The 12,500-nt window shown below is 44.9% G+C and overlaps 1 protein-coding gene across 7 annotated transcripts in view; it reads right to left on the bottom strand.

Moving 5' to 3' along the window:
• Window positions 1-1,170: 1,170 nt before the first annotated feature.
• Window positions 1,171-12,500, bottom strand: part of LOC127001346 (uncharacterized) — a 38,016-nt gene continuing 26,686 nt past the window's right edge. For 3 of the 7 annotated variants that reach the window (XM_050865851.1, XM_050865837.1, XM_050865848.1), the window contains 3 exons: window positions 7,408-7,638; window positions 7,096-7,278; window positions 6,200-6,930 (listed from right to left, as the gene is read on the bottom strand). In XM_050865851.1, the coding sequence (XP_050721808.1) occupies window positions 6,279-6,930; window positions 7,096-7,278; window positions 7,408-7,638 (1,066 nt within the window). In that variant the 3' untranslated portion in view covers window positions 6,200-6,278. Of the gene's footprint in view, window positions 2,078-6,199; window positions 6,931-7,095; window positions 7,279-7,407; window positions 7,639-12,500 lie in introns of those variants that run through there. The other 4 variants (XM_050865839.1, XM_050865858.1, XM_050865868.1 and 1 more) reach the window with 4 other exon arrangements.

Below are 12,500 nucleotides of genomic sequence, written 5' to 3'. Positions count from 1 at the left end.
TGCTGCTACTGCTTTTGCTACTACCACTACTCCTACTACTTATTCTACCACTAAGTACTCCTACCACTACGGCCTCTGCTGATATAACCATTGCAAAGTATGTTGATAGTAGTAGCAGTAGTAGTAGTAGTAGTAGTAGTAGTAGTAGTAATAATAAAAATAATAATAATAATAATAATAATAATAATAATAATAATAATAATAATAATAATAGTAATAGTAATAGTAACAATAATAATAACAGTAATAATTATAAATCCTAGTCAGCCCATCTCTCACGGAAATGGTTGTTGTACCTAAGCGGATAATTGATGCTGCTAATTAAACACACTGAAAAAAAATAGCCACATATTTTAGAGACCATTTACCTGGACGCTTCAGCAGGTTAATGATGTTTTCCTTTCACCATTACTGCTACTTGTTGGCGCTAATGGAATGTGCCAACGCATGAATTGGGGACTGGAATGAACAGATGGCTATTTTATAACCTTTCATTCGCTCTGATTTTATTTCCCAACCAAACGCTGACAGCTATTACCTGTTGATTTGTTTTCACAGGTGTTTCCAGGTGTAGAGTGGCGTGTGGCAGTGGGGAGGATGTGTGTGGGGAGATAAAGGAAATAAGATCTTTTTAGTTTTAGTTTTTAGTCGTGTGTGATGGTGGGAAGGATGATTCATTGATAAGTAGAGCAAAGACGATTATTATGTTTTTACTTCTTAGTGTTGTGTGCCAGCGGGAAGGATATTCAATGGAAAAGTGAAGTGTACACGATTTTTTTTCATTTTTGCTGAGCTGTGTCGTGTGGCAAGGAGGATTGTATGTGGGATGGTAAAGGAAATACGATTCTCTTTAGTTTTTACTGTTCAGTGGTGCGTAGGAGTGGGGAAGAGACTGTAAGGAAAGGTAAATATGAAACACATTTTTCCTTTATTTTGTACTTTTTAGTAACTTGTAGGGGCGCTTTTGTTATTTCTTTATATATAGTAAAGAAGTCAGCTCGCGGGAAAAAAATAAACAAGAACAAAAAGGCCCGCTAATCACCACTTCCATGAAAAAAAAAATTGATTAGTGGCCAAAAGAGAGGCCAATTTCGGGTGGAACGAAAGTTGTTGGAAAGGTAAAGGAAACACGATTATTTTTATTTTTGCTTTTTTTATTTTATTTTATTCAAATCCTTATATAGAGACACGACCGACTCTGGAAGTCCGTACACCGAGGCTTCGAAGTGAATAGCAATTGAAGGGACACCCACGTTCTCTCTCTCTCTCTCTCTCTCTCTCTCTCTCTCTCTCTCTCTCTCTCTCTCTCTCTCTCTCTCTCTCTCTCTCTCTCTCTCTCTCTCTCTCTCTCTCTCTCTCTCAAACACACACACACACACACACACACATACATACATACATACATACAAGCAGACAGCCAAGAGGAAAATGAATATAATAATGGTCTTTGCCAACCCTCGACAGTTGCCAGATATCACAACACATTTACGACGACGTGACGCACTCCGGAGAATGAACAGCCTAAAAAAAAAAATTAAAAAAAAACATTCGTGAAGGAAACGTAAAGAAAAAAAATAATATACAGCATTGAAGTACGATTTTTAGGACCATATTTTTTTTTGTGTTATTTCTTGCTCATCTTTATCCCTTTATTTTATCCTCTCTAATCGTGTGTGTGAGTGTGTATAGAAATTATTTACATCTACAAAAGACATATTTACAACAGACTTTACTCCTCTTTTTTATTTATTATTGGTATTTATTTATTCAAAACATCAGTGCAACGAGTCATCCATCATACGCCGAAACACATTTTTTTTTGGTATTGTTTTTTTTATTATTATTATATACTTTGCCTTTGATGTGCAGGTGACTGATGTACGTTGATCATTACTTGTATTGTGTGGACTTTTTGAATATCATTTTTGGATAATGTAGACACTCATTCAGACTGATCCAAACACGTTGGCGTTCACCTAAATACCCATACATACATACGCACACACACGCACACGCCATTGGGGAGTGTGTGCACGTCGACTGATGTATGATGTATGTATGTGCACCGCTGACCGTCCTGAAAAAAAAAAGAGAATACAGTAGAGTTTAGCATAAAGGTAAAATGGGGGAAAAAAATGGGGCTTATGTATTGTTAAAACCGACAAATGTGCACTTGCTTTCCCTGCACTTTGTTTGCTGGTGACTGTTCGTGTGTGTTGCTCTTACGTGTGTTTGAGTTGTGTGTTTGTTTTGTGGCGTTTTGTGTTTGAGTGGGTGGGTGTATGTGTGTATGTTTGTTTTATGAATTTTTGTGTTTGAGTGAGTCTGTGTGGGTGAGGGAGGGTATGAGTGTGTGTGTGTGTGTGTGTGTGCCAGAACTCCAGTAACTATACATCAAAATTAACCAAGTCATAAAAAGACACACGTAAAAAATACACTCCTAAAAACATGAAAATACACAGCACCTCACACAACACATATAAAAATACAAACATTTACACTTGCCGTAAGGTGACCCCCCCCCCAAAAAAAAAAAATAGTAAACGCCACCGCAATATGAACCCCGCAAACTTATAGGAAAATAAACGAATCCCGTACTTAAACTTTCCTCCGCCTGCCACTCATTGGAAGAAAAAAAAAATTATGAACTATGAAACTGTCTCGGGCGCTCTTTCCTGCCTCTCGGGGTGGAGATGGATTCGTCTGACGTGGAAGTAATGCTCGTCGGAGTCGCTACCGCCGTGCATGTTCGGGCTGGAATTTTTACGAGCCTCCCAAAGTTACGCTCTCTAAATATTCATAGCGTGTGTGCGTGTGCGTGTGTGTGTGCGCGCGAAACCAGCTACCAGGGAGCATATGCAGCTTATGTATACATGTATGTGTGCTTGGGGGTGGGGAGCTTTAATGTTGGGCAAAGAAAAACAGACATGAAATATGGATTAAGACGATTAAGTACACGAGTAAGCGAAATGCCTTTGAGGAGCGAGGGAGTGAGTCAGTGAGGAAAATGAGTCAGGTTGTTTGTCTGTTTGTCTGTGTCTGTCTATATGTGTGTCTGTATCTAGAACTCGCTGTTACCTCCACCATCGTCATCACTGCGCCATTACATCATCACCAGAACTTCCCTTCCAGATTTTTACTTATTATTAAACCCCCCTTCCTTCCCTCACCCCCGATCCACCCCTCTCCCCCTTTCCCTTTCCCCTAGTGGTGTATGATCGAATTTAGCCTTCTCCCACAAACTTCCCATCACTCTCTCCCCTCTTTCTCTTCCACCAACTTCCCTCACTCTACTCCCTTCTCTCTTTCCCTTTTCCCTCTTTCCCTCCAACTGACTTCATTTTTGCTACACCGTCACCATCACCATCACCAGCATGTCCTCGTTAACTTCACATCTCAAACCACATCCACCTCACTACCACACCACCAAACTAGCACTGCCCCACTAACCTACCTTTACTTCATCCACCACAATTATCTAACCACCACTCCACTATCCCACTAACCTACCACCACTACCAGCACTCAGCCACGAGCCACCAAGCCACTTTCTTACCCCTACCACACCACCACCACCACCATCACCGCAACCATCACCAATAAGAGCGACTCTGGCCATAAAAATCTCCCATTACCTTCAATAGCAAACGATATCTCACGTGTTAAATTGGCCATTAGAGGGAAGCTTAAGGAGTATGATCGCCTTTAGCCTTCCCCGCCCTCCCTTCCTTCACCCCCGATACACCCCTCTCCCCTTTCCCTTTCCCCTAGTGGTGTATGATCGAATTTAGCCTTCTCCCACAAACTTCCCATCACTCTCTCCCCTCTTTCCCTTCCACTAACCTCCCGCACTCTACTCCCTTCTCTCTTTCCCTTTTTCCTCTCTCCCTCCAACTGACTTCCCCTCACTCTATCCCCTTCTCTCTTTCCCTTCTCCCTCTATCCCATCACGGAGCAAGAACGTTAGGTTTAAACTCCTTGCCTTCCCCTCCTTCCTTTGCCCATTTGGTACTTTCGAACTAGCTCCGGTGACTCGTAAAAAAAGTCTCCTGAAGTGTAACCAGAAAGGAAACTTGTGACCTTTAGCTTTTCTCTCTCCTCCACGAACTTGTGATTGCTGTTGCTGGTGCCTCAAAGGAGTCGAAGAAAAAACAGAAACCAGAGTAGTTGAAGGGACGTGTAAGCAGTTTCTTTAATCTAATGATGTTTTCTTGTTGTTTTGGTTTCATTATTTTAATTAAAGTGTATGTCGCTTGTTTTTATTTTTTTTATTTTGTGTGTGTGTGTTGTTATTCTGCGTCATTATGTAGTTATTGTTTGTTTGTTTCCATTCATTTAGCGACGGATTTTCGTTGTTTGATTTGTTAGCGGTTATTTCGAACGCTGTGCCAGTAGAATACGTAATTATTCTTTTTTTTTCGGACACAGCCATGCAAAAAGAGGAAAGAACCACACATATACGCTCTCTATATATATCTGCCTATCTATGTACCTATCTGTCTATCTATCTATCTTTCACCCGATTCCCACTCCATTTCTGTGCATATCTCCTTCCTCCTCATCCCAGCATCCCTTCTCTCCTACTCTTCTTCCATTCTGACCTTAAACACCTCACGATGATGTTATTTGGCTCAGCTTCCTCCTTTCCAGCATCCACGCGTCTCTCACCTCTCAGACGCAACCCTGAGTTCGAATAAATGCCTATGAAATCCTCTCTTGATTGTTGTATACTATTGTGCTCATTGCTTCCAGACTGCATTGCGTTACTGCCAGCCAGCCATTTAAGTTTCGTTGCCTCCTCGTCCTCCTCCTCCTTCTCCTCCTCCTGCTGCTGCTTCTCCTTCCCTTTTGTACCCCAACTATTCCTCTGCACTTCTCTCCTACTTCTATTCCTCCTGTGTTTGCTGCAACTTGCCGCCTCATGTTTTCCTACTCCTGTTCCTTTGTTCCACTACTCCTGTGTTCCCTCCTACGTCCCCATCCTCCCATGCCTACTGCCGTTTGGTTTTGCCTGGTCTTTATGCTCCTCCTGTTCATCACCTTCTTTCTCCTACACTCTGTCTTCCTCCCTTTTATCCTACCTCACCTATTCCTATTCTCCTTATGTTCCCTCTTTATCTCCTCTCTTTCTGTCCTCCTCCTCCTCTTCCTCTTCCTCCTCCTCCTCTAAGAGCCCACCCCAGTGCCTATTCCCACTGCAGCTCACTTCAACGCACTCACCCTCCCTCCTGCATGAACTCTGCAATACAGGGAAAGCAGCGGCGTTGTCATTTTAATCGAGTTTATACTTTTTTGGGTGTGTTTACGGCGGATATTTGGAAAACGGCTTCATTTGGCGCGGCTGAGAGCTGTTATGGGGATTGGGGAAGGGCTGGGGATGGATAGGGGGTCGAGATGGAGTTAGGGAGTTGGGGAGTGGCAGGAGGCGCGGCGGGACCCAGTGACGCCCCCTGGGGAGTGATTCTGCTTCGAGCACTCGGCTAATCGCGTCCACTTCGATGCGATTATAGTCACTGGCACATCGGGACGAGTCGAAGGCAAATGCCCGCCGGCCCATCTCGGCCCAGCTCATCCTAGTATATCAGTGCCAAGACTTTATCATTTTACTCCACCTGACGTTACCGTGTCCAGTCTAATCAAGTCTCGGCCATCCCAGACTCACTCATCCATTTCCGCCGAAGGTAACGTATCCATGCAGCCATTAATTTTAACGACATCGCATCTACGCGGACTCAAGTCAACCTGATGGAAACGTGCTGGATCTTGCAAATAATGGGCTGAGTGGACTTATCTAAAACGGGAAGATGCAAGCAGATAAACCTGAGTTGTGTATGATCAGACATGAGCAAAAGTAACCAGCTCACGACCTCATAGATCAGAAAGTTTTATATAAATTCAGTCCAATCGAAACTGCTTTCTCCTCCTGATCACGAAATTTATTAGCATTATCCAGCCAATGATGATGGAGACATGGTAGACAATTTTGTGCTGGTGGTGATGGTGTGGGGGAGGGAAGGGGGCGTTTGTGTGGGTGGTTAATGTGTGTGTGTGTGTGTGTGTGTGTGTGTCTGTATGTGTGTGTGTGTCTGTGTGTGTGTGTGTGTGTGTGTGTGTGTGTGTGTGTGTCTTTATCTGAGGCTTGTTTGCACTGCTCAGCACAGCACAAAGGGTCACAAAAAGTCAGCGTTGAGGAAACGCAGAAACAACAAGAGCGAGAAAGGCAAAATTATTCTGGAGCGAGAGTAAGAAATACTGTGAGGACGGCGAGACTTACCGAATTAGGGCTCGTAGTGACCGTGTCCTGGGGCGGGGCGGGGCAGGTCGGCTGGTTGGAGATTCTCTGTCGTTTTGGACCGCGAGTCTGGGGCGACAGCGTAGGCGGGGTCACCTAGGGGAGCGGGGCCTGTCCGCCGCTCGCAGCAAGAGGCACTTCTGGTCCACTGGTCGCCGCGCCGCCGCCCTCCTCCTCCTTCTGTGTTCTTCTTAAGGATGGATTTTAGTGGCTCTTTGGACGCTTTTGTCAGGGTGTTGGTCTTTGGGCTTCCTCTGGCTGGGCTTTGTGTTCCTGGGCTGGCCACACTGGTCTCGCCCATAGCCACGTAACCCGCGCCTTGCTGTTGCGCCAGGCCGTCATCCAAGTACTGGCGACTTGGCATGAAGCTCTCCGCGTACCCGGCCGTGGCCTGCGTACTGTTGTTGTCGAGGCTTGGTTCATTTGGCTGTGGTGTGTCGGAGAAGCCAGTAGCGGCGGCCGACGTTTGGGGCATTGTGACAGTGGTATCAGAGAGGGAAGTTTGGGCAAACTCTGTGGGAAGTGGAGGGACCCCTGCGGTCTGCATGTACGCCCCCTTGTGGCCACACGAGCAGCACGTCACGCCTTTAGGATAGTCCGACCGTTGTCCCCCAGCTGATGCCGGGCAGCAGTCCAAACTGTGAAGCAAGAAAAAAAAGTGTGATGATTTTTGTTTCTTAAACTCAAATCATCCCGTGAAGCGTTTTTATTCTTGTTCGTATATTCTGGAACTTAAACCAAGGTAACAAAATATGGATTAAAAGTATTTACATTGGGATTCCCCGCCTAGCGCCCCTCGCTACCTTGGAATAGAACCCGCCCGCTTGTGTGCCTCGTACGACTGCTTCATGTGGATGAGCTGTTCCTGCAGACACCGGTACTCCGTCAGGAACTTTTCCAGCTGGGCGGCGTGGTACTCAAAGTGACACGGGTCGGCGGTGTGGAGGTGACTACATGCGCCGCCATCAGCTCCGGCTCCCTCAGTCCTGCAGCGGAAGAATACAACAAAGAATTAGAAGAAGAGAAAAAAAAACAGAAGACAGAAAAGGAAGAAGAAATGAAAGAATTCCCTCTCATTCATCCTCTCATTTCTTCTCTTCCGCCTGAATACTGACCTGCAAGGGTCCTCCAGGGGCCTCAGACCCTGACTCTGGGAGGGGTCCATTAAAGGTGCCGCCCCGAGACACTGATGGGTCCCGGCGGCAAGGTGGGCGTTGGCGTAGGCGTTGGAGGCGGCCTGACTGAGGGCGAGGTTGAGAGCGCTGGAGGACCTGCTGGGGGACGAGAAGCGGGGTCTTGGGGGCTGATGGGGGACTTGGAGGAGGTGGCAAAGGACGCTTGACAAACTGGGGAGCATTAATTTTAGGGGTGAAAAGACAATAATAGGGTCGACATAATTATGGACACTATTACTACGATATTGGTCAGTAGTGTGGGTTTTATCACCAATGGTAGCTGACTTCTGAAGGAGGACTTAAAGGTGATTGCAAGGGACGCTTAGCATACTGGGGACGAGGTCATCATTTAGACAGCCGCTACTAATTTATTTATCATTTACTTTTTAGGTGGCGAGGAACCTTGAAAAAATAGAAGCACTATTCCCGGGTTGAAAACGTGATGGTAGGAGTGGTTATATTTCTTTCACTATTCCCCTATTGCATTTCCCGTATTTTTTTTTTGTGTGTGTTTTTTGTTACATTAGTTTGGATCTGATCTAAGTATAGGAGTGTAATGAATTCGGACTCAAAATAGAAATTAAGGTTAGAAATCGAAAGCGTTGCTGCAGAGGAGTTGCAGTGGACAGAGAGAGAAAAGAAAAACAGAAAACTCGTCGGGGAAAACCTGAGTGGGAAAGTAAAAATATAAAGGAAAAAAAAAGCCGAGTAAGTCACAGCGACATCCAACCATCGCCTAATTAAAATGGACGCACCAAAAACGTTTCCTGCTAACTTAATCAAGAGGCTAAGAAAAGAGAAGGTTCCTGAAAAAAAGTATAGTTACTGTTGGAGGAAGGAAAAAAAAAAAAACGTGGAAAAGTGGCCCAAAAAATAACAATCAAGAGAATGTCCATTTCGTTCCGGTGAGTATGTGTGCGTTTCTGTGTGTGTGTGTGTGTGTGTGTGTGTGTGTGTGTGTGTGTGTGTGTGTGTGTGTGTGTGTGTGGTCGGCCGGTCCACCAACAACGCTCCATCCTATTCCCCTTTTCCAGTGACCCGACAGACCCCCTGGCTTTTCCTCGCCCCCATTACGGAAGCCTCGTCAGGAAATGAATAATGCACCTGCCTCTCCCTCTCTCTCCCTGGCTTTCACCCTCTCACCTCCTTCCCTTTCCTTCTTTCCAAATCCCTCCTCTACCTCCTGCTCCTCCTCTCCCTCTGCTCCACCCTTTCCTTCGCCGGTTCAAGAGAGGGAAAAAAAATGAGGAGAAGAAAAGGAGTAGGAAGTATTGGAGGAGGAGGAGGAGGAGGAGGAGGAGGAAGCGAGAAAGGAAATATAACATGAACAATAACAAGAAAAATGTACTGTAAAGATATAAGATAGTAAAAGAGAGGGAGCAGGAAGATAAAGAGATTACACGAAAGAGAAGAGAAAAAGCATGTAAAAGTAAGGCGTGGAGGGAGAGGAGGGAGAAGTGAACATGCAAAAAGGGGGGAGGGAGGGAAGGGAGGTAAAAGAGGGGATAAGTAGAAATGGTGGAGGAGGGAGAGGAGGAGGACGAGGAAAAGGAGCGGAATAAGCAGTTGTTCCCAGAAATGAACGAGACCTCTCCTCTTTCCTCCTCCTCCTCCTCCTCCTCCTCCTCCTCCCCTCTTCATCCTTCCTACCCCTCCTCCACATCTTTCCACTTACCTGGCTGGTGGAAATAAGGAAAGGGAGAAAAAAATCGTGTACAAGCAGACATAAAGAGACATTCAGAAGCTGAGGCAAAATATTGAGCAAAAAGAGAGGCTGCTGCATGAGAGGAAATTGAGGATGAAAATGAGATTAGGCAAAGGGGATGCAGATTTTGCAGAGCTACGAAAATTGATATTTGAAACGTGGGGAAAAAAAAAAAGTTGAAATAGAAATAAAGCCAATCGGAACTTTTTATTATTGTTGGTATTGGTGGTGGTAGGGATGAATGCTTACAAAAGTGCATAGGTTAGAGGTTAAACTAATTCTAAACCCTTATTTCTATGTAGGAGATTTAAATGTGGAAGTGAAAAAACAAGAAATAAGATTATATCTCTGACAGCAAGATCAGAGAGAGAGAGAGAGAGAGAGAGAGAGAGAGAGAGAGAAAACTTGTTTGCTGATTGACAGGCTGAATTAGCAACGAGATCCAGGGACAGACACAGGCAGCCTGGAAGCTTCAAATGAAATATCGAAACCTAATTTTTTTCCTTCCTTTTTTTAGAACACAAGAACTTGAGACCCAAAACTACCATTTTCGAACCCATTTAAATCACTTAATCCTCCTATATTCCGTCTCCCTTCATTTCCTCATCATTCGATTCCCTTTTTCTCTCTTACCTCTCATTCATTCTTTATCAGTCACTATTTTTGCGGGTCTCCTTCCTCTTCTTCCTCCTTCCCGTATCTTTCCTTCCCCGGCTATATCCTTCGTTTCCCTTCCATTTCCTCGCCCGTTTCTTTCATATCTTACCCCATTTCCATCTTTTCATTTCCCGTTGTCTCTCTTTCTCCCGTCGTTCTCTCTTCTATTATCCTCCTCGTCCTACACTACCGCCTATCCTCTTCATCCTCCTTCTCTTTCTCCGTCTTTCTTTCTTTTCTTCTCCACTTTCGCCTTCCCCTTTACTATTGCCAATCCTCCTCCTCTTTCGCCTTCTCTTTACCCTCCTTTTTTCTCGTCTTTCATTACATTTTTACCTCCCTTCCTATTTGTCTATCCTCCTCCTCTACCTTCACTCCTCCTCTCCACCATTTTTCTCCTTTTACCCCGTACCTTACAAACTCTTTCTCCTCATCCATCTCTTCATCATCCTCACTTTCCTTAGTTACCATTCGATTCACTTCATATCTCCAAACTCTTTCTATTACTTTTTTTCTCTCCTCATCCATCTCTTTTTCATTCTCACATTCTTTTCTTCTATTATCTTCCTTCACCTCTCTCCATAAACATCATCATCCTTCTTCTTATCTATTCTCATTCTCCTCGCTCTTTCCTTCTGTTTCCTTTCTCTCTCCTCCTGCCCCTCCGCCAATCATCAGACTCCTCCCTTGCCTTTCTTTCTCCAATATTCTCCTTCTTTTCCTCCTTCGTCACGGCCCATCATTCTCTTTCTCTGTCTTTTGTTTTTTTCTTCGCTATATTTTTACACCACCATCTTCCTTTTCCTCTTTTCGTTTTTTTTTTATGTGCTTTTTCTTTTTTTTTCCTCCAGGGTCATTTAATCCTTCTCCTTTTCCGTATTTCTTCTCGTCTTTTCGTCTCCGTCCTCACCCCGACTTATCATCCTCATTCTCTTCCTATTTCTCCGTCTTTTATACTCTTCTCCCTCGTCTCCTCCTCCATTTTTACCCATCATATTCCTACTTCTCCTCTCTTTTCTTTTATCATTGTTCTCCTTCACTGCCCTTTTTCTCCGTCGTTCTCTCTTCTATTATCATCCTCGTCCTACACTACCGCCTATCCTCTTTTATCCTCCATCCTCGTCTTTCTTTCTTTTCTTCTCCACTTTCGCCTTCCCCTTTACTATTGCCAATCCTTCACCTCTTTTTCCTTATCTTTACCCTCCTTTTTCTCGTTTTTCTTTACATTTTTACCTCCTTTCCTATTTGTCTGTCCTCCTCCTCTACCTCCTCCACTCCTTAATCCTCCACCCCCCATATTGCTGCTCCATCTTCCACCACCATCTTCATCTTCTCTCCCGGAGTGGAGACGCATATTTCCCGTCCTCTTTGGGGAAGGAACACGTGTAATTAATTGGAGGACGAGGCGAGGGACCACAGTGGCAGCAGTGACTTTTGCGGCGCCACACCCGCCCTCAAATTAGCATTCTGGCCAAGAAAGGGCGAGAGAGAGAGAGAGAGAGAGAGAGAGAGAGAGAGAGAGAGAGAGAGAGAGGGACTGGTTAAGGGAAAGAAAGACGGTGGGAAAAAGAAATAAAAAAGGGAATTGTGAGTGAGAGGAATGATTATCGGAAGGAGGGATGGAAGGGAAAAGGGACCGAGGAGAGAAAGAAGCCAAAAGTCAGTCAGTCGTGAAAGAAGACCCGATGCCTCCTTCTGTGTGTGTGTGTGTGTGTGTGTGTGTGTGTGTGTGTGTGTGTGTGTGTGTGTGTACGGATCTTTAGTCTCACAATCATTGCAAGAACCTTTTAGCCATCAAAGATATGAGAAACGACATTCCTTTTCTTTATTTCCTTACTTTATCGTCATTTAATTTCATCCTTACTTTTTATCGGCTTCCTTCCCTTCCATCCCCTTCCATCACGCACTCCTCTCATTCCCCTCCATCCTCTCCACCCTCACTCCCTCCCTCATCTCCTCTTTTTCCTGCCTCCCTCCCTCTCTCTCTCTCCATTCCCTCATCTGTGGCAAGTCAGTTTGTGTTTGTCAGAGGAAATACAAGGAGGGATTGCAAGAGAGAAAGACTAATATAACCCCGGCCAAGTACTAAGGCGAACTACTCGCTATCTCTCCCTCTCTCACTTACACTCTACATTTTTTCTTTCGTCCTCTTTCCCTTGCCTCTCCCTTTCCTGTACCACTTCCCTTCCATTGTCCCTTCTCTCTCCTCTCCCAGTTTTCCTCTCTCTCTCTCTCTCTCTCTCTCTCTCTCTCTCTCTCTCTCTCTCTCTCTCTCTCTCTCTCTCTCTCTCTCTCTCTCTCTCTCTCTCTCTCTCTCTCTCTCTCTCTCTCTCTCTCTCTCTCTCTCTCTCTCTCTCTCTCTCTCTCTCTCTCTCTCTCTCTCTCTCTCTCTCTCTCTCTCTCTCTCTCTCTCTCTCTCTCTCTCTCTCTCTCTCTCTCTCTTTATCAGTCATTTTTCTCTGCAGGACTTCCTTCCTTCTGTTCTTTCGTCTGTCGCCACTTACCCAATTTTACCTCATCTCCTCCCTTCCATATCATCTTTTATGTGGTCTCCTTTCTCTCCAACTTTTATCCTTACCTCCTCCTCTCCCTCCCTCCCTCCCTCCTTTCTTTATCAGTCATTTTTCTCTGCAGGACTCTTTCCTCCTTCCCCTATTTTTCCTTCCCCGGC

This window comes from Eriocheir sinensis, chromosome 2, assembly GCF_024679095.1.
Source record: "Eriocheir sinensis breed Jianghai 21 chromosome 2, ASM2467909v1, whole genome shotgun sequence".
In the NCBI taxonomy this organism is placed as follows: Eukaryota; Metazoa; Arthropoda; class Malacostraca; order Decapoda; family Varunidae; genus Eriocheir; species Eriocheir sinensis.
Note: the sequence above shows the minus strand (reverse complement) of the source record. Positions and strands in the feature narration are given on the sequence as shown.